We start from the raw sequence: 25709 nt of genomic DNA, 5'->3' as shown, positions 1-25709 counted from the left end.
CTTCTCTGTCCTCAATGTAATGCATATTCTCTATGGAAGGAGGAAAACAAGAAAGGGAAAAATTTGTAAAGCAACCTCCTGTTCTGTATGCTACACCAATTGATTTCTCAGCTCAGTTTTTAGTATTGAATCTTACTGCAAGCATGTTTCCAGGCAATTATATATCAAAATACGCATTGACTAATCAGTTTTTCACTTGCATACAATAAATATTTGTTAAAAATTTACTACTTGAAGGTTGGCCATTTGCAGCTTCTATTCAAAAGAGCAAGCTGTAAACAGTGTGCTCAAAGGCACCTGACGGGGTCTCACTGACCTGTTGCTGTGCTCTGCTTTGTATTCCTGGCTCTCACCTGGCCATGTAAAGGAACAAGGTAAAATCCACATGAACCTGCTCATTTCTCCTGGAAACAAACCTTGAGCTATATCCTGGGAAATCAAGAGTCTGCAATTGCTGTGGTGTGGACACTTCCTTCTGCCCAGGGAATTCTATCACTTCACCAAAATAAAGCCTGAAAGAACCATGAATTATTGATTTGGGGCAATGGGGTAAAGGACCACCATCTCACATTCCATGGCTCACACATACAAGTGTTTTCTAGGTGTCCATGTCACGGTAAACTCTGAGCTTGTTCCTCTGGATAAAGTTACAGTGCTTAAGACTGGTTTTCCTACTTATCATTCCAAGTATCTGTTTGCTGTACCATCAGGTAATATGGTATGGCAAAAGCTGTCAAATCTTTCCAGCGTAGCCAGGGGAACGAAAACATACCTCTTTTCAAATTAATACATACCAGCTACAAGGGAACAATGTCAGTATTTCTGCAGTTTTAAGGAGTCTACAAGAGAAAGGATGCAGTTAGAAAAGGTCTAGAACTTCTAGAACTTTGACAGATGCAACAATGGCTACACAGTCGGAGCAACACCCAGGTATTTAGAAGCTGAACATCCACCTTTTTTTTTTTTCTTTCTTCTCCTTAGTGTTTAAAAAGCAGCTTATTGTCTGGGCTTTTCTGTTTACAAGTGTGCATCTGCGAATGTGTATGACAATAGGAATTCTCAGAGCAAGCCAAACTGAGAAAGATGGATTGGTCTGATGTCTGGTCATCCATGGGTGTGTCCACACCAGTCCTGTGCTTCAGATCAGTGCTGTGTTTCTGTGGCAAATCTCTCCATCTTCCCTGAGCTTTGGTTTGGATTGTGGAGCAGCCTTCTGAGCTCACATGACGGATTCTTCTCACATGAAACTAAACCTGAGGATGTGCTCCAACTGTTAAAAGGCATTTGGGCCACGTGACCAGCTGACAGCCTGTCTGGAATAAAGGCCCACAATGCCTACAGCAGGACCAAATCCACACCAGCTTCTACTCCACAAAGCTGCTCCTACCACATAATTTGCTAGCACAGACATGTCTGTGTCAAAAACTATGTTCCTGTTCCTTGAGAAGTTTGTCTTCTATATGCACAATCCTACCTGCATCATTTGATAGCTTCATTTCAGACAGGCATCACGACAGCAGAAAGATGGACAAATTTTCCAAGCTGTACAGCAGCACCGATGTTTTGAAAATTTGATTCCCCAAGCTGGGGAATCAATTCCCTGCAGTGCTGTCATGGGTCTTCTTGGCAGCTGCACACACTCATTTTTTGACATATTGATTACTGGGGATGTATCACATATTGCAGATGCCAAATCTGAATCATTGCTTCTCTGCAGGACGCAAACCTTGATTTAGTTTAAGTTTTAACTGATAGTTTGTGACAGAGCTTCTAATTTAGATTACACCATGGAATCATTATGGTAATCAAAAGTATATACTGGAAAAAGATTAAAACTCAAAATGTAATGACAGGAGAACTGGAAAAGTTGAGTGAAGAGGCTTAGTAGCAGTTGAGATGAGGCTGAGAGACCTGCAGACCCTCATATAGTAATAGTAAGCTATTTTTGCCTTAATCATCTCTTCCTTCTTTCTATCCTCAGTCTCCTTGGATTATTTACAGGTTCAAACAAAATGTGACTTATTTCTACCAAACTGCTGATAAGTATCAGTCTACATTCTCAAAGTTTATCATTCACATATTCAGATATACACATGCATGTCTTCTGTGTATATTCTTTAAAATTTCTCAAAAATGGTACCTCTAACCTTTACCAAAACAAGTGGATTGACTTAACTGCACTTCTTAGGATGCTCAAATTCTGACTACTAATTTTTAGAGAGTCTTATTTTTTACCACTGGAATCTCATCTTTATTTAGAAATCAATGTATTTTTGATTGAATGTATGATTGACCCACCCTACCTAGCAAACAGTAAAGTACTACACAGTGCATTTCTTGAACTGAATTGTTCTGAACACCAACAGAGACTAATGGACAAACAGTGCAAAAGACAATTAATGCTAATGCAACCACGTAAGTGATGATAATGATAAAGCAACTGACTGCTCAAGATCTACCATTAATCTGCCTTTTTTGCTCTTTTTGGGCACTCACTATAATCAAGAAAAATAATTATGTTGTCATGGTGATCCTAAGTGAAGTTAACAGAAGGGTGTAAGAGAAATTCTGCAAGATCAAAAGTAAAAATTATTAAAGACAATGGTACAGTAACAAAAAGTAGTATGGCAACTGAAACATAGACTTGAGTTTTTCAGATTTCACACAGCTACCAAGACTGTAGTGCAATTTGCAGCAAATAGTGAAGAGATCAGAAAGCTATGCAAGAACAGGGAGCATTAGGAGACAAAGATACATGAGAAAGCACAAGCTTACACTGCCACAAGCAGAAAGCTCTTTGCAGGACATGTCTATTAGAGACAGGAACCAGAGTGTGTAGCATAATATTACTAGAAAGGACTAGGGCAGATTCAATTTCAAAAAGCTGACTGTAAAATTAGATGTTCTCACTACACTGAAACATGTCGTACCAAGATGTTCCCTGGAAAGCTGGACAACATTCATGCATAATTAATTTTTTTTTATAAGTTTGGGGACAGAATCTTCACAAAAAGGTACATTCTGTGCCTCTTCCAAACTAGAATAGGGTCAAGCAGCTGAGGATTGTAGAACGGGTTATCTGAAGTCAGGCAATCCAGTTGAGGCATGTCCACCCAGGTCGGATGACACATCAATCTAAAAAGGGGCACATGCAAGGCTGCTAGTTCGTGGCTCTTGTCCTGAAGTTACTGACAGGTGGCTAGAAATAATGTATGACCTATATTATTTTCCCAGTATAGTGGCGGGTGCCAGGACACAACTCTCTCAAAAGAGATTATGCAGCTGCTATAAAATCTTGGAAGGAACTGGCAGATTTGGGTAGGAAAAGAAGCTTTCTCTTAGAGGTGGGTAGCTGGCAAGGTTAGAGTTGTTAGAGGATTTGAGTGCGAAATTTTGTGATAGGTGTACAGCCTACAATTCTTGCTGTCCACAAAAAACACCAGCAGCTCACGTGCACACACTGTATTTACTTAAAAATTACTAAGACCGGGACTTTTGCACAGTGATGAGCTAATAAATGAGCACATCATGGAAACAGCCTTGTCCTATGTTCCTGTACTTCCTGCACAGAATGATCCTTTTCCTTTTTGTTGTTATGAGGACCCTGCTGGACAGGCAATATCAGTCCGTCCCAGGACAAAAACTAAGGGGAGCAGTTAACACTGTTCACCAACAACTTCAGTGAAGCTGTGCACCAGTGATTCTCAAGCCAGCCAGTGCAGGGTTGCTGCAAGAGGTGTGGGTTTGGTTGTTTTTTTCCTTCATATTTGCAAAAAGTTCTGTTTTATGCTACAGGTTCAGAAGTTATTAGCACTGTGGTTAGAAGCAGTCTGCAGATCATTTGTAGAATCACAGTTCCCTATCAAGGTGTAAAAGAAAGAGCTGTAAACAGCTCTATAGACAGAGGTACAGAGCTGTGAATGAAGATGAACTGACAGCAAATTTTAGAAATTAGAAGCAAAAGCAAAAGAGTTTATACAAATTTGTATTTCATTTATGATACCCTCTGGGACAGTGCATACATTGGAGATCATCCCAAAGTACTACTGCTTGTTCAACAGAAAAACAATACACATCCCCAAGAATATGTTTAAAAAAATGCACTGACTGGAGGAGGGGCTGGGAGTGGAGGAGGGAAAAGAAAATAATTTTGCCCTTATAATCTAATCACCAAAATTGTGTTTTGAGTGGTGGTACAGCCTGAAAGGGCTCCTCCCTCAACCTTGTTCCTGGCAGAAGTCAGCAGAAAACACTATAGGGCATTTTCTGTTCAGAAAGAAAAAAACAGAAAGAAAAGGCACAGCACATGACTTGTGAAGTGACTGCTAAAAACAAAGGAGGTTGAAACACAAGCACCAAGCTTTTACAATGATCTTGTAATAGCAGCAAATATCTGGCTACATTTCAGCTCCAACAATTGGAGCTGCAGTCCCACCTCGGCAGAAGTGAAAAATATATGCAAGTAAGTGCCAACTGAGTTTCAGTCTCAAATATTTCAGTATTTCCTACCCTGAAAGGCATTTTGAACTGCAGTGGTGGTAAAAGTCTTCCTGCATGAAATCCTTAAGGCTCCTTTACAACAACCCATTTACTAGGGAAACAGAGAACAGTCTGTATTTTAGCAAAACAACCTGTTTTCCAAGTTCTAAAAATAGAAAAGAAAAAAAAAATTAAAAGTGTCTGTCATTTTGAAACCACTCGCAAGCATTTCATCCTAAGCAACACAGCCTCCCCCCTTGCTAAAAATAAAACAGTACATTACAGCAACATTTTTTGCTGGCTTCAGCCAAGGATTTGAAAACCTCCCCTCAGCCCAGACAGGCCGTAAGCTGTGAGTCAGCACTTCTCAGCATTTCTGGAAATTCCTCAGCAGAGCATCCACCCTGTAGCAGGAAGCTGCTGCTCACTTCAGTCGGTACCAGGAAATGGATGGCTGCTCCTGGGCCTCACCTGACCCGGGCACTGAGCTCAAGGAAACTTCCCCAAAACTACCAAATGTTCCCCATCCCACCGGCTTCCTGCAACACCACCAAATGCACTGCCTGTGAATGAGCTTGGTAACTCCACCCAAATACAACTCCGTGCAGTGTCAATGAACAGGAAAATATAGGATGAATTAAGGACAAAATCCTATCACGCTGGACAAGGGCAGCGTGTGTCTCTGGTGCGATTTTATTGGTATGGCCTCCCCCAGCCTGAATCCAGAGGTGGCTCAGCTCCACCAGCCCTGGACGGGACCTGTGCCCTGTCCGAGGAAGTCTGAATTCATCCAAAACAGCCATGCCCCACCACGTAAAGAGTGGGTTCCTGGTGCTTACAGAGAAGATGATTCTTTCCCCTTTCCAGTGGATAAAGAAGGCACAGGTTCAGGGCATTGCCACACACACGGCACAGCTTCATCTCTCCCTCCAACACTCCTTACTTCACATGAAAAATCTTATGATCTGCACACAACAGAGCCCAAGGGTGGGAGGAGGATCCATGCCTGTCTGGGGGACACCCCAAACCTGCCTGTGCCTGTAGAGGCTGTGGTGCTGTCAGTTCTCAGCCCTACTGAGACACAAACCAGAAGTGCCCGTGGAAGCTCTTGGTGCTCGCTACTCCCAAGCGTGCAGCACTGCCAAGGTGGAGACACTGCTCTGGAAATGGAGATACAACACACACTTGGGCCCATCTAAGGAGATAAAGCCGCTATTTCACAGGCACTGACTGTGGTGAATGCAATTCCTACTTTACTCATCTCTGACTGAATATCTACTCTCGTTTTGCTTTAAACACAGGCTTTGACAGGGACTTTAAAGAGGGAGAGTTCAGGGAATAGGAAGTACTTTGTGAACAGCAGTAATTGCATGTTCTGGCCTCTCCAGTTTACATCATGCATGTTATCCAACAACCACAAATCAAAAAGGAAGTAAAATTTCAAGAAAATAATTTTCAGCACAACATATATGTTAAAACTAACAGAACAAGACAAATGTTGACATTTCCCTGATTGTTTCTTGCTTTCATATATGTTGCTATACTCCCATAAAATTCTGACTTTTTTTTTTTTAATGAATATTTGTATAAAGGAAGCTGCCTAAAGTTGGGTACAAAAAAAAAATGTTTTTAATACGGAGCAATGAGATTAAAGCGAGGCAGACAGCCAAATACCTCAGCCATCACAGTCATTAATAAACGCGTTTAACATTCGTGCAGCTTTCGAATGCAGAACATCTGGTTCCAATTCCCAATCTGGCTTTTAATAAAAGTGCCTCCCCCACAATACTTTTATTATAAAGTGTTCTTTTCCTCCATGCTCTCAATGCCCCCCTCCCCCTTTTCTTTTTTTTCTCTCTTTTTGGAAGCGGCTGTTCCTTCCTTCTTGCTGGAAGCCACCTGACCACTGCCAGGAAGAGGAATGCAAAACATTCCCAGGAGCAGCTCCTGACGTCAGGGCGGCAGCATTCCTCCTCCTCCTCCTCCTCCTCCTGCCGTGGCCAGCCCGGAAAGTCCAGGTCCCTCCGCCAGCCCGTGCCCCATTCCCGGGGTTTTCCTGCTGTCCCCACAGAACCTGAGCCAGAATGAGCCTGGATGGGGCTCATGCTGCACCAGAGCTGCTCCATTCCATGTATCCCTCACCCCTTCCCCTAAAACAGGAGTCTGTGCTTCGGATAAACTTCAGGCCCCCCGTAGGCTTAAATCAGCTTAGGCGCTGACTGTGGTGATTCTTTCCCTTCACTTCTGATTTCTTCACTGGAAGGCAGGCGGCAGAAGGGTGCCAAGGAAAACAGGGACACGCTGCTGCAGGGTGGGTTGTTTTTTCACTCCTAAGATGTTCATGAGAGACATGACATGATACCAAGGCAGGCAGCCTGTGCCCAACCCGGATCATCTCAGTTTCCTTCTTTTTTCATTCAGTATCCAGCCTCTAACACATCACAAGAGTGGGATTTCAATCCTTTGCCTCTCTAATTTTAGTTCACAGAACCACAGAATAATGAGGTTGGAAGAGACCTCTAAGATCATTGAGTCCAACCTATGCCCGAACACCTCAACCAGACTATAGCACCAAGTGCCATGTCCAGTCTTTTTTTAGATACACCCAGAGATGGTGATTCTACCACCTCCTTGGGCAGAGCATTCCAGTGCTTTATTATTCTTTTGGTGAAAAATTTCTTCCTAATATCCAATCTACACCTTCCTTGAAGCAGCTTGAGACTGTGTCCACTGGTTCTGTCAGTTGCCACCTGGTGGAAGAGACTGACCCCCACCTGTGTACAGCCTCCCTTCAGGAAGTTGTAGAGGGCAATAAGGACACCTCTAAGCCTCCTCTTCTCCAGTCAAAACAGCCTCAGTTCCTTCAAACATTCCTCACAGGGCTTGTGTTCCAAGCCCCTCACCAGCCTCGTTGCCCTCCTCTGGATGTGCTCAGTTATGGGAATACATTATTAAATGGCATTGTTTTATTCTACTCTTGAACTAGCTGGTAGCTGAAACTACACAAAAGAGACTCTAGGTTGAGTTGCAGCCCTTCAGTTGAGTATTACTCCTTTCAATAGCTTTTAGTCCACTTAGTCTGATATTTCTGGGATATAAATTTTAAAATTTCTATAAAATGTTTTTGCCTGGAAGAAAAGAATCTCCGCATGTTTTAGTCAATCACTGTATCAAAGACAGTGTTAAAAAATCCCTGTAATCGCTACCAGATTCATGATAAAACTGAGAGTATCCTAATTCCAGTATGCCAAAGGAGCAGGATGGTAGGCTACGAAATATGGAGGGTGGGGGGGGAAACATATGGAAATACCTTCATTTCTAGAGGATGCAAAGAAAGAGCTCTTCAATAGACACCTTTCCATTTAACATTTTTAATTGTTAACAAGAAGTGTAAAATACATCATTTCACCACTCCAAAACCAACAAAACCCTAATATGTAGATGTTAGTTTAATTATAATTTTCCAGGGAATATAAAGGAAGCCAAAACTCATCCTGAAAAGCTAAGGCATATGACTGGTGGTAGTAAAGTGTTCACATATATCACTTTCCCCCAAATATTTACATTCTAAATACAAATTTCTCAATGTTGACTGACCACAATGAAAAAATAAAGATTTGGAAACACTAAGCAAAACAGTTGCATTACTTTCAATATTAATCATAATTAATCAGCTGTTAGGGTTATACTGTCTGTGCAGCTGCAGTTCTACACATGAAGATCCAGAGGAGTCCAAAACTTGCAGGCCATCTCTCAGTCCCAGTTTCTCAGCTTCTTGCTCCATTTGTGGCAATTTAAGAAATAAAAATATGTTTGGGTTTTCTTCTAGTGTAAGGACTTGTTACCAAAAGGTCAAACAAGTGTCTACCCTCTGACCAACCTCAGGCCACCCACAACTTTTTTAGGGAAACCTGCTCTCTGAAGAACCACAGGCCAAGTAAACACACTGCTTTCCTGGTAAGAACATCCTCCAAGTGTTCTTGCCTTTGCTATACCAGCTGGCCACATCTGACCAGCTAGAAAACCCAAAACCACCTTTTTTTGCGCTCTTCTCCAGAGGTCAAGAGTATTCCAGTGACCAACAAATTGGTAGTGTTCAGGAAGTTGACAACAAGACTCATTAATTTTATTTCATAAAACTTTACAGATCCCTGAAAAATCATCAGCCAGCTGAATAAACCAGCTAATCTGTACTTTAATATATACACCTAAAAATTTTAACTGAAATCCACTGATGTCAACAGCCAGCCATGAGCATACATGACTATTAAAAACAACACCCTTTTCTTCTATTTTACAACAAAGTGAGAAAAAAGTACAAGATATTTCTATCACTAAAAAACAGAAGTAAGAAGAAATGTAACAAAAATATTATATAACCTAAAAAAAATAGTAGCTTAGTAGAACTGATCAATTTCCTGAGCTTAATGGCAAAGGAAGTGAAATATGTCCTTAGTACCTTCTGAAATTAGGCCAAGCTAAGGTGGCCTGTAACCAGTGAAGAATACTATACACTTTATAGCGCTTGACATTTTAATCCATTTTCTATTTTTTATTTTATTTGTATTTTTTCTACATGTAAAGCTAGATGTACATAGAGGGTTTTTCAGGTAAATATTAGGGATTTTAAAATTTTCCCTCTTTTTCTTCCAATTTTTTAAAAAATTTCATCTTACCAAAATGTAAATACATGCAAATCAATACCAGGTTACTTCCAAAAAGCAGACTTTAGAATTTCTGAAATATGAACTTTTAAAAATGATTGACAATTTAATCCCTAGCATTGAAGTTTGGATGGAGATTAGAACAGGCATAGCATACAGAAGTGATGAGAACTGGGGTGTGTTCTCACCTTTCCTAAAGATTAAATTCACTCTCTTCTCTTCTGTTTCAGCTGCTTATTCATTCTATTATTCTTTTATCACCAGAAATAACATTGGGATGCCAAAAGCATGAATGAAGTCACAGCAAGAACTTCCTTCTGTGCATGGTACACAGAATTAGGCTTCAGGTGTGTTTTCAGGAGGCTGCTTCAGGAACCTGTGATTCACAAGCCATGTTCCGGGCATGCATTGCCATTCAGTCATGGCCAACTTTCTCCTGTCAAAATCTGGCAAGTGCTCTGATCTCTGCAGATGAAATGGACACTAGATTGGAAATTCAGCCTCAGAAGGCTACAAATACTTTAAACATTTGTTTTCAGCAAAAAACCTACATAAAGTGACAGGTATTTGCTGTGGCACAACCACAGCAGTTCACTTGAGTTCTAGAGACAGAAGCCACTTTCTAAGTTACAGAAAAGGGTTTAATTCCTCAGTAACAAGGCTTAGAAAACAATGGGTGCAGAGGAAAAAAGATCAGAAAATTGAGTGATACCCAGAGATCACTAAGAAAAATACATCAACTCTCTTTTTCTGCTTACTTTTCCATCTTTCTTAGATCGCAAGCAAGACCTATCCATTTGAGTGATAGTTTTTTCTCCAGGTCTAAAATGTCAATTGATAGCAGCGTGCCCTGTGACACCTGTAATAGTGCTAACTGCAAAGCACCAGAAGCAGGGGGAAAAACCCCTTAATTTCACAGGTTCACTTGTACATCTGGCAAGTGAAACAGCCCAGACTCCAGGTGCTAATGGTGCACAGCCCTGCCCACAGAGGGCTAAGCCAAGAGCCTCCTGAGAACCAAACTCACCCTGAGGTTTTGGAAGGCCGTACTGGGAGAAGCTGTGAGTTTCTTCACAGCTCCTCACCTTCACACACAACCTACACAAACTCTGTTTTGAAGCCTGCTCATACTTTTTTTGAGGTGCGCTCCCTGCTTTCTCCCTGTTTTTTCCTCTCACGCACCTCTGGTTTTCTGTTTCTGGCTGGGCCTGGCAGTGGAAGTGCTGAACACCAGGAGTGGATCCAGCCCCATTGCTGACTCAGATATGGGAGCCCTGCTCATCAGATTTTGCTGCTGCATTCCAGATTTCAGTACCCCAAAAAATTCAGATGCTTATCTAAACTAAACTTCCTGAGGGTGAGCTATCCCTAGCGCTGAGACGCTTTGGAGGTCGATATGCACTTGAGCAGGAGACAGCACCCAACCTGCCCTCAAAGCAGGGCCTACCTACAGAACTTCAGCTCTGTCTGCCTGGGTAAATTACCCAGTTAATTGTCTTGGCATTCATATTTACATTCCAAAAAAGGAAAAGCAGAGATGAGGTCAAATCACTACACTGTCCCATTAAAACCTTTGTTTTAGACAAATGGACTTCAAAAAATTTCTTTTGTTGTGTAAAATGGAACCATATGTACATAACTTTGTAGAGTGATTTTGATGTTAGGTTTATTAATATAATTTTATTACTAAGTTGTTTACCATTTTAGGCTCCTAATAGCTATGAGGGCTTGTTAACAACACTGAAATCACAGGGAAGTATTTTCTTTTCCTTTGATTTGAAAATGAAAACAAAATTCTAAATGTGTTTATTTCCATGCTTTACATTTTGTGTAGCATCTACTTCCTTTAACATGAAAATTTTACGATCACGAAGCCTTTTCCTCAGCCAAATTATTATTGCAACAGTGTGAGACTGCATTACTCAGCAGTGTTTAAAGAAAGTCCCAAGGTGAAATATTTCACTTTCTTCTTAAAGTAATAAGACTATTACTACAAAAAGAAATAATTACAAAAATTACAGCGGTAACAACCCACCACATCTTAAATTGTCCTGTTTGGAGTTGGAGATGATTTTTTCCAGTTTCAATTTTGAAACAGAAAATTCTCCCACATAGCACAGCATAACCAAAAGCTTTTGCTGGCTTGTCTTTTGATTTGGAGAGACAGAATATAGCAGTTTCTGCCAGACTAACTGCTCAAAATCCCAACTAGTTTCTGAAAGTCTCCCTTTACTTTTTTTTCACAACTAAGGAGTCATTACCCATGGTTCTCCTGGACAACTGCTGGGCCATTTGTAGAATACAATGAGGAGCACTGGTAGGCAAAGTGTCCATACAGCACCAGATTTTGGTACCCAGCAAACAATCTTTGCTAAACAGAGACCAAAGCAATTCTAGAAACCTTCAGTGTCTATTTAATGCAGGGAGTAGCAAGTCCAACACATGAGTCAGGAAGGAGATGCACACACACGCACACACACACAGAACTTCACCGTCTCAGAAGTTGTACAATGTTAGTTACCTCAGCTCTGCTGTCCTGTCTTATGAAAAACAAGTAACTAGACTCTAAGTCCAACAAAAATTGCCATCTGTGTTGCAAATAAAGTTAAGGAGGAAGGTGGGGGAATACAAGGTAATATCAGCCTATGTACTCTCTGCTTACGATAAAGTACGTCAAGGATATTTAATTTTTTTCCCCCCATTTGACCTCCTAAATGGTTTAAATCTATTACATCTTGTCAGAAAGCAAGGTGAGGAACACAGAATGAGAGGTGAACCCAGTAATTAAATATGTTGAAAGGTTCCATGATAATTTAAAATCAATGCTCTGTTTACCAGTGCAGTATCAAGACAGTCAAGAGGAAAGGAATGGGATAAGATAACCCAAGAACTTTCTCGTACTTTCCCTCAAGTGTCAAGAATCAGCATTAGAGGGAAGGGAAAGGGAAGAGGAAGAGAGGAGAGGAGAGGAGAGGAGAGGAGAGGAGAGGAGAGGAGAGGAGAGGAGAGGAGAGGAGAGGAGAGGAGAGGAGAAAAGAGAAGAGAAGAGAAGAGAAGAGAAGAGAAGAGAAGAGAAGAGAAGAGAAGAGAAGAGAAGAGAAGAGAAGAGAAGAGAAGAGAAGAGAAGAGAAGAGAAGAGAAGAGAAGAGAAGAGAAGAGAAGAGAAGAGAAGAGAAGAGAAGAGAAGAGAAATCCCCATCAAAGCCTGGAACAGGTCTGTTAGGCTTTCAGCAGGTTAAAAGCCTGTCATAGTCAGGAGGTTTGCTCTTAGCGTGACTGCGACATGCAGGGAAGTTCTCTGATTCTCCCTTGGTAAGCTCAATTCAAAGCAAAGTTTGTAAACATCCCGGGGGAGCGGGCAGAAAACGACACCGCGTTTCAGAAACATTTACAAGTGTTTTGCAGAAATGAAACTTCACTGAAAGAGCTCAGTTTCGCTCTCCCGGGTGGAGGATGGGTGTCGGTGCACAAGCTCAGAGGCAGCCAGCGGGAGAAGCCTTGCGGGCAGCAGAGCTGTGCGAGCAGCGCCGTGCCCGCCTCCGGCGCATCCCCACATCCAGCACGGAGAGCGCACTGAGTTATTACAAGTTGTGCAGAAGCGATGGCGCACAAACCCGAGCAAATATCCCTGCTGCTGGCTCCTGTTTCACGGATGTGGAGCTTTGACGCCAGAGAAAGCTGTGGACAAATACGCGCTGCCGCTGTCTCGGTGAGATCAGCTTTTCCCGGGCTCCTGCTGACAACATTGCCACCTTCCGCAGCCGCCGGGAAGGGCACGGACCTGCGCCCGGGGGGCTCGGGCAGCATCCCACCGCCCCGGGAAGCGCCGGGGAGATGCTGCTCAGGAAGGCGCTTTCCCACCGCTGCCCTTTGTAGCCACCCCGGTAACTCAGGATAGTTTATTTTGGAAGCCTGCGATTGAACGGGTGCGGAGCCCGCAGAAACGGCGCGGTGCAGCCGAGCGCACGCACGGGTGGGGAACGCGCTGTGCACCACATCTGTTCGGTACATCCCAATGAATGCAGAGCCAGCCTGACTGCTCGTGTCACTTCCAAAACTGCTGAGGGGGCTGGGGAAAGTCAAAGCAGAAGTTAAAGGGAGGCAAATGTCGCTGTCTCCACGGCCGGAGCTGAGGGCATCGCATTCCAGACTCCAGCCCTCACGCACTGGACTGCCGTCCTGCACAGTATCAGTAAAAGGGGCAACAAAACACATGTACTAGCTACCCTGGCTTCTACATACTTATAATGTCAATATATGCATTTTATATAAGCTTGAACATGCGCTGAGGTTATGTGTTAAAAGGCTGTATTTTGTCTTGCTAGCTTGCAGGAAGTATCTTCCTCCAAATCATCCACAGTTCACATATGGTTAATAAAAGAGTAGCATTAAGACAGCAGTTAAAACGCAACTAATAACAAATCAAATATATTAACCAATACATTTAGTGCACATTCTAAAAATGGCTTTACTTAGACATAGCCAAAATACACCAATGGAGCTGTTAATGTGTGATAAGAAAGTACTTTCCAAGAAAAGCTTCCAAAAAATCAACATGGCAACCCAAGCAATACCTATATTAATTTAAAAAATGTGTGTTCAGAGTTTAATAAGTGGAGAAGGGCTTTGCCATACAAAATTATACATATTTCCAAATCTCAGAGCTCTTCTAGAAAGGCAGCCTTCAATATGTAAGGCTTTGCCAAAGAACAAGATTCATGATCAAAGGTAAAGAATCCCAACCAATTAACTGGAACACACAGGAAAATAATACTTTCATATGCAGTCTAATCTAAATATAAATAGGCATAAAAGTTGCTCCCTCCCCCCTCCACAAAAAAGGTATAATTTATATTTGGGTTGTGGAAATAACTTCTCCCCCTTGTTTTCCCCCTCTAGCTGTGTTTATGGCAGTTTCAGGGTAACCAGTAAACCCAATAGGATTCCATTCCTTCTAGGTAAGATCAGTCCTCAAAAATCAAGTAATTGCAGTTGTATCTGCACTGACCTACAACCAAAGGCAATTCTCAAGACTTAGGCAGACTATTCTAGAAGCTGATCATGTTGAAATTTGTTTTTAGAATGGGTTTGCTTTTGAGTATAGCAAGAAAACAGGTCTCTGCTATAAAGCAAGATTCAAAAGCAAACTCCTAGGGTCAAATATCTCCCAGCAAAATTAGACAATCACCTCATGCAGAACTTCTCAAGCTGTAAACCACAGGAGGCTGCAAAAAGACAAAGAAAATACTGGGCAACTTATTTGGTTTTGTGTGAGAGATGGAAGGTAAGAAATATTTGGGAATAAAATAAAGAACAATCCTATATTGTATAAAATGTATTTTCATTCAAATGTCTTAAAAAATAATTTAAGAATTATTATTATACATATATACTCTAAATGTGAGCTCCTTCAAGCATATAAACCCTGTAAAATCCAGTGACAGCCCATATCAATAAAATTTATCTCTTCCTTAATCTGTACAATGCATAAAAAACTACCACCCCTATAAATTAATATTTATGACAAGCTCAGTGAACCAGAAGACAAGCAGGAAGGCACAAGTGCCATGTACAAATCTCACATAGTTGCATTGCCCACGTTTCTCAAAAATGAACCTCAGCTTGGAGGAGAAACTTGGTTTTTGGGAAACACAACAGACAGACATGCTGTGCCATGCTGGAAGACAGATGAAAACACAAATAAAATCAATACAATTTATGGTTTTATACTGACTCTTAAGTGTTCTCAAGTTCGGATGCTTTCAGTGTGTGCATGCAGCACTGTAAATATTCTGCCAGATTTTTTTTGGGGAGTAGTTATGATCCTCAATGTCTGTCCCAACAATACCTCAGAGCACCTCAGGATATTTCTTCATAGCCTCAGTTCACATTACAAGGGATTAGCTGGAGATGCTGACAGACTTGGTTTTGCACTAACAGCAGAGTCAAGGTGGACACACAGTCCTGGTTTTTATGACAGCCAAGGACCTTGGACTGACTATGGACAATGACTGCCAGGAAGACCGTGCAGAAGTGCATTATCGTGATCTGCTCAACAAGCAAACATGTGCTGCTTACAGGAAAAAAAAAATAAATACAAGACTTAGAAAAAGGGAAGATAATGATCAAAACAAAAAACATCCCCAGAAATGTTCACTAGGCTTCTTTATTTTTAACTCTTTAACTCTTTTACCAAGAAGAGAGAAAACAGGTAATGTTTCAGAAGTCCAAAGAGGTTAAAGAAACTAAAAAACCAGCAAAACAAACTAAAAACCCCCATACACACAACCACCCCCCTTCCCACATACTGCCAAGTAATGATTTTTTTTTTTTTTGGCGCCACATCAGTGATTTGGCTTTCCACACACAAATCCCCAAAGGTAAAATCAGTGGTTGTACAGGACTTCTAATGCTCTAAATATTGTTCTGAAACTTCTGATTGGAGAAACTTGGTGTTCCAGAAGGCTGTACTGGGGCAGTAACTAGAGGAGTACTTTTTCAGGACATATCAGGACACGGTCAAAGAAGCCTACCACTCAGGGAGAAGTAATACATTGCAATCTGCACAGTGAATGTTGACTTAGAAGACTGATAGGAAGAGAAGCTTTATCAAACACACAAAAGGCTACACTGGATGTTTCACAGCTGAACTGTTTCATATACCAAAGTACAGTTTTCTGCCAATAATACATAAAACTACAGGTATTTTTCCCACTAGCTTTTACTGAAAGAGGAGTAATCTGCCTGGAAGAAGTAACAGTAAAATTTGTTCTCCCCCTTGCCCTCCCATGCTCCTGCCCCCCAGGATAGCTGAGATGTTTTAAATACTGTATTTTGGGTAGCAACATTCCAAATCTTTCAAATATCTGAAAGCCACATTCCCCTTTTGAAATACTTGGGGCTTTAATTACTATTTCTGCTAGGACTACAGTAATTAACTGTTGCTTACCTACACTTAAATATGACATTCAGGAGGAGGAATCTGACAAAGCATACCTTGATATTGTAGGGAATGACCACACAGCATAATTTGGCAAACTCACGCTTTATCCATCTCTTTACCCACGCAAAATTGCCCAAGGACAAAAGCATCCTTAGCATGAAAATCCAGCGTATATCCAGAAAATACTCAGCTTATTCAAGCCCCAACCTAACTGCACACAGAACTGCATGGAAAAATCATATTCCAAATACATATCTACCATTACAGTAGCAAATCACACCTGATAAATAAAGACAATGGCACTTATCTTGAAAACTGCCTTTCCACAGTGAGTTATGGAAATACATGTTATTTTATGAAGTGAAGGTGCTGAACAGCAATCCAACAAGCAGAAACCATAAATTTTCAAAATGTTAATTTTTTAAAGAAAAGATTACCCAATTACTGATAATCTTGAATATTCAAAGAAACCCATTCACAAAGTCAAAACTTGCTCTTCAGTGGTTAAACTACTGAAGGAATTTTGGCACATAGTCTTTTTACAAATTAAGTATTGTTTTACACGTCCCAAATCTGTTAGTCATAAACATTAGCAGAGGAATACAAATCACAACTTTTTAATAACCCTGCAGTAATTCTGAACTTGTTCATCTGAACTTATTTAGCTTGTTTTTCCTTCTTGACTGGATAAAGCAGACTGCAGTGCCAGGTCTTGGCTCCACCAGTTGCTCATTAAACAAGATCTGGAATTTAGCATTGGATTGAATACACATGGGAACTCATGTGAAGCTGCTCGTATATCAATGATAGCTCCGTTGCTAACACAGAGTTTATCCAAGACCGTACATTTTTCGTTGACTTGAACAAAGCTGTTCACCATCCTCTGGTTTTGACGTCAGTGGACAACTACCCACTAACAGTATCTGTCACTACAAAATGCTTGGAATTTCCTCACTTATAAAAGCTGGAAAGTTTCAAGTACAGACTTTTCATTAAAAAACAAAACAAAACAAAACTTTATTAGATTTTTCAGGATAAGATTATTTCGTGAATATTAGGAGAAAACATTTTTATTCTCACTGAATATTTTTTCCAGTAATTTTTCGAACATAAACAACATCACTGACTGTAAGGAATGGATGTTTAAAAACAATTTTCCTATTCTGTTGCTAAAAGCTGTGGACTCAGCTGTATGCTAATTCCTCAACATGGAAGCACCACAGTGAGGTGATTCAGATTTTTCCCATCAACTGGACACCACAGTTATTCGAGTAGGATCTAAGCTGGACGGTATCTATAATTTAGGAAAAATGTAGAAAAACACACCCCACACATAAAGCAGGCTGTTCACATCCCCTGCCTCTTTTCTACAACTCCTTTATTCTTACAAGCCCATGTTGGAAAAAGCCATTGTGATGGAGACTCCCTCCAGAGAACAACATGCAGCGCTCCTTTCGGGTGTGCGAGGCAGGAGCACAACACCTGACTGGATGTGCCCAGTTCAGACACACATCTGGTCAGGGAGGCCAGAGGTATTCTACCCCCATGGAGGCTTCTGTGGCAGCAACAACGCATTTCAACCTTGATCTGAAAGCCAAGCTGCTGCTTTGCAAACACACCGCTCGCTTCTGACCCCTCTGATTTGGCCAAAAGCAAACAAATGGATCAACAAACCCCCGCGCCTCATTGGTACAGTGCAGTGGAAATTCCCCTTTTCAGCAAGGCAAGATACCATCAGCTATTAATCCAGAGACAGGCAGTCGTGTTTAAAAATCCAGTTTCAATCTTCTACACAACTCTGTATCTACTGTCTTGAGGCTCCCGTCCTCCTGTGTTTCCATTCTTTTCTCCATGGAAACCCCTTCTATAGAGAGCAGGTTTTTCATCTTTGTTTTTCAGGGTGCTCACATTTTCTATGTGGCATTTGTATAATGTGTCTATCCATGCCACACTTGTAAAAATAAGCATGTCTGTCTCACTGTAAAAATGTGATCATGTTACTGTGTTTATTACACATAGCCCACATCTGAAATACCAGATATCTGTTGCTTCAGGTGGTTGTGGCAGATCACAGAAATGACATCAATGACTTTTTCTCCTCTTGGAATCAAAGCTGTGCAATTTTGCATTTTTCCAATTATGTCATCCACCTATGAAGGAACACCACTATTCACTAATTAGATTACTAAGAAATTGTGTTGTTTTGATTTTCTACATGCAAAGTAAACAAACTCATATAATATTAATTGATTCATCTCTTCACTTCTAGAGATATCAAATAGCATATACCTGAGCAGCTATACAGATAAAATTTTCTCCCTTTCCATGAGAGGATGGACAAAAGAAAAATAATTTTTTTTAAAGAAAAAAGGAGAAAAATCCTAAGGTCTATTCTGTCAAGAAAAGACAAAGCAAAAGAAACACAGAAGAAATTATATTAAAAGCTTGCTAGGGACCACTTTCAGTTCATAGAAAGTAAGTGTATTTTTGTTCTCAAAAGACAAAACACCTCTTCTGAAGTGATTGCACTAGGAAAAGTATATCTTAGCAAAACAAAAAGTAAATACTTGCAAAAAAACTGCTGCTGCTTCAGCTGCTTCTGAAAGAAACTTCAATTTTCACAACTGCATGATCTCTGAGAAGCAATTCCAAGCAGATGATATTATCTGATCTTTGGCTCCAAGGCCATTCCCATATGTACTTTAGAAATAGTGCCCACACTGGCTTTACAGCTCTGAAGTTTTGTAGAATTTTATCTTCTGAGTGAGCCTCATCCCTCTTATCAGGTTCTCCCACTCTGCCATTGTTACATTCTTTCTTTGAAGACGTTAAGGCAGAGCCAACATCTTTCCAGTGAGGGGGATCTGACTGGGGATCTCCCCCCCTCCCCCTTTTCCATCCGTTTGAGTACTTATATGTGTATATATAAAGTGCCCAGGTTTCATGAGAGGAAGATGGCGAACATTGATCAGTTGGACAAAACTGATGTATCAAGCATTCAAAGAAGCTGCCTCTCTGTGGAATAACCAGAGAAACTGAATGTATGTGAAAGATGTTCTGTACATGTCTGTCCTTAATTTGAGAAAATTTAGAAGGATAGAGATGCTTTCTTTACACAGCAGCAGGAGATAATTTCTGCATTTCATTAACATGTGAAGCCTAGATCCTGCTTTCACATGACCTTTCTAGTGATAGGTACTCTGTAAATGTTCTTAAATGCTTCCCTTGTTTGATGAGAGTGATTAAAAAAAATAAAACTTCATCAAATGGAAGCCAAATGCTCTTTAACACGAGCCATGCTAGCTCAAAACAGCTATTTCATGTGAGCTCCCTGTGTTGCTCCTGTTGTTTCTCACCCAGATGACATAAGACAGTGTTAGGTAAGACAATGCAAAAATCACAGTAACATACTCATTTATCATAAATGCTGCCGTTGAGTCAACAACACAGCCTACAGCATGCCCAGGATAATTCTAAAGTAGAATACTACCTGAATCCACAAAACCAGATTGCTTCTTGCACATGAATTTCTTCAGAGCTTGCCTGCACATTTCTACAGCAACTTCCACCACTGGCCTACATTAAAGGACTTAAGATACAAGATTTCATCCCTGTACATCAGCTGATCAGTAGCAATGTTTTGTATGAGTTGTTCTTCTTGGTAGTAAATAATTCAAAGTCTTTTAAAACTCCTTCACTGAGGAGAGACTGAATTCAGCGTTATGCAAACAGAAATGAGAAGTCCACATTAAACACTTTCTCCAGGCACTGGAACACTCAAAGTTGAGTAATTATGACTCCCCGTGGTTTCACAGGTTAAGAGAAACTGAAGAACAACTTTGAAGTTGCTTGTTGATGTCACAGATTTAAGTGTTTTATGTACTTGCCATACCAAGTTCCTAAAATAAACTGTCTCAGAGAAGTTGCATAGGGAATAACGGCTATCCAGCCAAGGATCTCGTTTTCTGCAGAGTTTTCAGGCAGTGTAAGAACAGAACAGGGTGGTTATCCCCTTCATATTGCCCCTGCCCCCAGTGACTAGCACCAGATGAACCTCCTGAACTAGAGGCTTCATACCAGACTTTCAGATTAAATAGGTATGGATCGACCTCTGAGCCTGTCCAAATCAAACGTAATCTGTGGTTTATACTGCTATTGCCAAGAACTCTATTAATATCACATACTTCTAGTAGTTTTATTTCAGAAATACATGAAAAACATTTCAAAGTTGTTAAACTTACTGGCAAGGGAAAGAATTCTAATCAGCACTATTTCCTTCAGGTCAGTTTATCTTGAATATTAACTAGTAGGCATATCTATGAGCAGGAGACAGGAGTATCTAAAGCAAACAGTCCATCCCCAAGGCTTGCAGCATCAGCAGTCAAATGAATCTTGGAATCTCTAAAAATACCAACTCTCATTACTTTCTGTCAGGTATGGTAAGTTATTTCTATAATTTTTACAATGAAACAAACAGAAAGAAACCCCAGGTACGTTGAAGCCATAAAATCACCACCAACGGCAGTGTGGAAGCCTTTGTTTCCACTCTCTCGTGTCTTTGCAGGCAATCTTTACTTTTTGCTGGTTATGTATTTCTGCAAAGCGAATACAGACTTAGAAATCAATTTAATTAAACTCAGTAATAAACTTTTTTCTTTTCCAGGTGTTAAAAACAATGATTCAGATTTGGTTTGTGAAAAATTATGAGGTGTTCATTTAAAATCTCAATCCAAGAAGTTGCTCAGGTACTGCAAAGAAAACCAAAGGCAAGCCTACACAGGCAGGGGCAGGCAGGGCTGAGTTCTTTTGCCTGTTTTGTTCCCGGCTGGCCAGACAGAAACCAGCTCCAGCCCAAAACACACAATCATTTTCATGTGATGTGTCCAAGCTAATAGGCCTTATTTAGATACAACACTGCAATAATACTTCCACATAGCCACAAGATCAGAGCAGGCTCCTGTCAGATGTCTCAGTGGCCAGGCAGCTGAGCTCTGTCCTGCACCACACACGCTGGTTTGAAAGCTTTTATTGGTTTGTGGGGGTTGCTTTCCCTATAGCAAGTGACAATTCTCACATCAAATCCCCTGCTTTCAAGATTGTAAATATGTACCTTAAGACACTGGACCCAAAGAAATTAATATCTAGTTACAAAGAAATCTGGGTTCAGTCCTGGTAATTCTTGTCCTGACACAAAGCTCCTCTGAAATTCAGTGGGACCATTCTCACGAGCAATGTCTGGTGGTAAGATTTTTACAACCAGCCCCCTGTCAATATTTTATTTTTGAAATTAAATTGCTTTTACTGCAGTGCTGAAGTTTCAAGGGATTCTGCATGGAAACAAATACCAACAAGCATATCAGCACTTCTCTAAACACTGCTTCCTGAAGTACTTAATGCAAGTCTATTGCTGGAGATGTCTCACATACCAGGTTATGCACTGAGTTCACAGCACATACAAGTACAGTTACAAAAGCAAAGTCTAATTTTACAAAGGCTCCAAAATTAAATGTTCAATTTTTGACATGAATAATCACCTCCAGGAGCCAGCAGACTGTGTGTCTACATCTTACTTACTTGGTCACCTGGTTAGAGGGCAAAAAGCAAAGTCAGAATGTAATTCTGGAATTTTATTTTAAAGGTAATGGGAAATTTTTCTCTCAGGACACAACAGCACCAGAAGCAGGCCACTTACAAAACACCCCATCTCAAACCACTCTGTCCTGCCATACAACTGTCTCAAAATGCAAGATAACAATGTGCAGTGTACTATGTACCCCAAAACAACATAGGTAGTTCAAGGATTGCCTCCCCTTGAATCTACTTTTTTTTTTTTGTGTCTCTTTTGCTTCTGACTGATTTTAATAAGATACATAAGATGTTAATAAGATATATAAATATGCTTATTTCACCATGTCAGGATTAGATTTAGTTAATTTGTTTTTTCACTAGTCACACATTTGAATTGACAGACAAGCGTTTTAACAGAAACAGCATTTGTTTTTAACAGAAGTACAAATTCAATGCAGAGTAACAAGAACTAGACTTCAGCATTCAGACTTCTCAAGTAAGAGTTTAAGAGAATAGAAGCTTGGAACTGTGATAGAGGAAACTTCCACTAAGCATACAAGTCCAATTTTCAATTAATGTAAACTGAAAGTGCCAAATTATAATCTAAAACAAAAACATCCCTCATTCTCTCCCCTCCCTGCCTCCAGTATTTTAACAGTATCCAGCCCAACTTTTTTTGAAGTTGGTTGAGTAAACAGACAACTGACATTAAGATAATTTCAAAAAGAGAGAGAACAGGACTAGAGATGAGGTTTAATGCAGTTTTGCTACAATTAACTGATGTATTTACGAAGTGCCTTGACAGACGTATAGGTAAGGAAAGCAACCGTGACAATGCAGATGTATCCTCTGTCCAAACATTACAGTTTCATGAAATACCCTTTTCCCTACATGAAAAGCACGTCCTACTAAAGATATATATATTTTTTAAAAAAGCAAATAAAAGGCAGAGTTTCTAGGAAGACAGACAGCGAGCTATGAAGCTTCCTAAAGAAATCTCAGCTTACATGCATACAGGAATGAGTTTTGTGTCCAGAATGTCTTAAAATTTAAACAAATGAGAAGAGTAGACCAGTACAGTTGCAGATGTCTGCAGTCTGGAAAGGATCAGATCAGTGCAGATTTACATCTTCCCAGAGCAGACATGAAACAAGCTGCAGCAGTCCGAGACTTACACAAGCTAAGCATTCTACAGGAACAGGTCAGGAGAAGAAAAAAGAAGGAAACAAAGAGAAAAGTTGAATCACGCCCTACTTAAAACAGTTTTTCTGGTACAAAAATCTTCATGTAGGTTAAGGTCTACACAGAAGGATACAGCTGCATAAATGCAAAACCTCGTGGTTTAAAAACGACAGAGGAAACCTGAAGAGAAAAACGGAACTAAGTTTGTAGGAGAGAGAAACAAGAAGAAAACAGGAAAACAAAGCCAAATGTAAAGCATGAAAAAAAGCTTCTGAAGGAAAAGATAAATGAGAAGAAAACAGGGCAGTGAATCAGAATCATATCAGACTAGGACTTAATTAATATTGAACTTCATTTTCCCTTGGCTACCGATCTATTTACATCTAAACAATCAATAGTTGTATCTGTAGCCATAAAAAACCCCAAATAAAATATCTTCCCTTAGTTTTTGAATTGCATCCAAAAAGAGTTAAAAACATTTCAGAAGCAAAAGACTACAAATTGGGGAATTCAGAAAAGATTTGCAGCTATCAATGAAGATAAAAACCAGATACAGACCTTTGCAAAACAGGAAAAAGTATTTTGCAAAAGGATATGGTCAAACATGAGAGGCAGCTGGAGGCTAAAACTCAGGTAATGAATGCTGAAATACATAAGAAAAGTATTTCCTCTTTTATAATTTAGGGTGGAGGGCAGTGAAGAGAGAAGTAATGTTCCCACTTCAAAGTTCCCCTAAATTTTTATGAAGGGTAGTCCTTCCAGCCTCCAGCTACTACCAACCAGCTGCTTTACTAGAAATCTCATCATTTTTTGTTACCCTCAAAATTCAGGTAAATAATCCAACTCAGAAAATAATCACAAGCATACATCAAACATTTTGAAGAATTACAGAAAGGGTTGTGCTGAAGAGGAACTCAGGGAACTGAAGACTGAATGCTATACAGTTAATAGAGACTTTTCCACTGAAATATTATACCCATGCTCCCAACAACAGATGAGCATTCCTGAAGTACTTTGCTCCCAGAAAGTATGCACTTTATTGGCCTTATCATTGATAAGACATTGCTCAGGCCTTCCTAGTGCTCTAAACATGAAAATATTAAGCAAAAACACAACTGAAGCCCTGAGCAACACTAGAGGCATCATGATACACATTTAGTTGTTATCTGAGCTGTCTTGAAGGTATCTGTCAAAGTCTCTCAGGCTGCCAGAGACAGATGACCACAAGAATGCCCTGTTCTCCTGTTACCCCCCAAGGTTTTTCCTACAGCAGTGCAGCCAGCACTCCAACAACTCCACTTCGTTCTGCAGTGCTACAGCAAGTGTGGCCACTTCTCCTTACTCACCATGGGGGATAGATGTGGACAACATCCCGTGGTCTGCTCTTCAGGTGAGCTGCTGTCTCCCTTGTGAAGAGGACTTTGAGCACTGGCTCCTCTGCATTGATGACAGCATCCTCGGGCGAAAGCGCAGCAGGAGACTGTTCCAGCTGCTGGCAGATGGCAACTTGTATCGTGCACTCCTCAAATATTTCCAAGATCCTCACAATTAAAACACCAGATTTATCTGAAAAGAAAGTGAGAATGAAAAATAAAAATGCAAAGTCTGGATGAGGAGAAAGAAAGAAGTTCTGGCACTCTACAGATGTGCATCCCTCTGTGCTCTGCACATCTGTCTGACCATGATAAATCCATGTATGAGTAGAATACACAGCCTTATCAAAAGACCTACATTAAGCTTTTGCAGTAATTTTTGTTTTTTCTATAGATACTATTAATTGTAAAGAAAAAAATCCCACCTGCACTGCTTCCAAGTATCAATGAATTCAGAAACTCCTTACAAGAAGCCCTCTCCCACCACACCTCAACTTTTAAATCTTGCAACTCATTGACTTTGTTCAGTCTTTTTTATTAGATACTGCAAAAAATGCATTTATTTAAAAACAGAATAATCAAACACTGTGTTAAAAGTGAAGTTGTATTTGCCCTCCTTGACCTTTCTCAAAGCAGCAGCTGTCAGGAACCAAATTAGAAGAATACAAAGCATCTAAAAGCTGATGATTCACACTGAGGGACAAATGTGGAGAAAGAAGGAGTAAGATGCACTGCCTAAAAATAATTATTGCAAAACTGATCATCCATTTTATCAGTAGGCAGTCAGGGTAGTCAGAAGGCTCTGTTGTTTTAAAGCAACATGAACAGATACAAGCATCTACACAGATTAATTCTTAGCACTTGCATCTCTGCTGAACAAGAAACAACTTTGCACTGAAATGAAATTACCCCTGGGTCCTTTGCACTCTGCACAGGGCACCAGCTACTCAGACAGACCTTGGTCTGAGCTGTAAGAAAATGCAAGATTTATTCTCATTCTCACCTAGCCTTACTCAGATCTGCACTCTGGTCACTGAGAGGAGAAATGCTGTTTCCCTGCCGAATGCTGCAAGCATTTAGTGGGGCAGAAAAGGGTCCCAGAGGACAAGGGCTGCAGAGCCCCAGTTCTACCCTTTTTTGATTTACAAGTTGCATTGGGAAAAACACAATATCCCAAGAAAAACAGCTGATATAAATTATTGTCTTCCCACAGCAAAGAAGAAACAGGGGAGGAACAGTGAATGTGATACTGGAAATTAACAGCAGAACTGTACTAGTTATTTGTTTGTTTATTTTAAGGCTCATTTCACAACTGTGAATGTTTTTCCTCTGGAAAATAAATCAAAATATTTTAGTTTGAGTTTATGAGAAACTTCAAAAAAAAATTAACCCAACCCTCAAGAAACCCAAACCAAAGAAACTGGGCCCTAAAACCTTTCAAATTTATTCAATAAAGTTGAATTATACAAAAGTAAAATAAAAAAATTCTGTCCCTGTTTT

General features: G+C 40.4%; 1 protein-coding gene across 1 annotated transcript in view; it reads right to left on the bottom strand.

Annotated features, from left to right (window-relative positions):
• SPIDR (scaffold protein involved in DNA repair) overlaps window positions 1-25709 on the bottom strand; it is a 194478-nt gene that overhangs the window by 96033 nt on the left and 72736 nt on the right. The window contains exon 8 of the mRNA XM_059471467.1: window positions 24183-24402. Within this exon, the coding sequence (XP_059327450.1) occupies window positions 24183-24402 (220 nt within the window). The remainder of the gene's footprint in view (window positions 1-24182; window positions 24403-25709) is intronic.

This window comes from Ammospiza nelsoni, chromosome 1 (genome assembly GCF_027579445.1).
Source record: "Ammospiza nelsoni isolate bAmmNel1 chromosome 1, bAmmNel1.pri, whole genome shotgun sequence".
NCBI classification, from domain to species: domain Eukaryota; kingdom Metazoa; phylum Chordata; class Aves; order Passeriformes; family Passerellidae; genus Ammospiza; species Ammospiza nelsoni.
The sequence above is the reverse complement of the archived record's forward strand: the minus strand, read 5'-3'. Positions and strand labels throughout refer to the sequence as shown.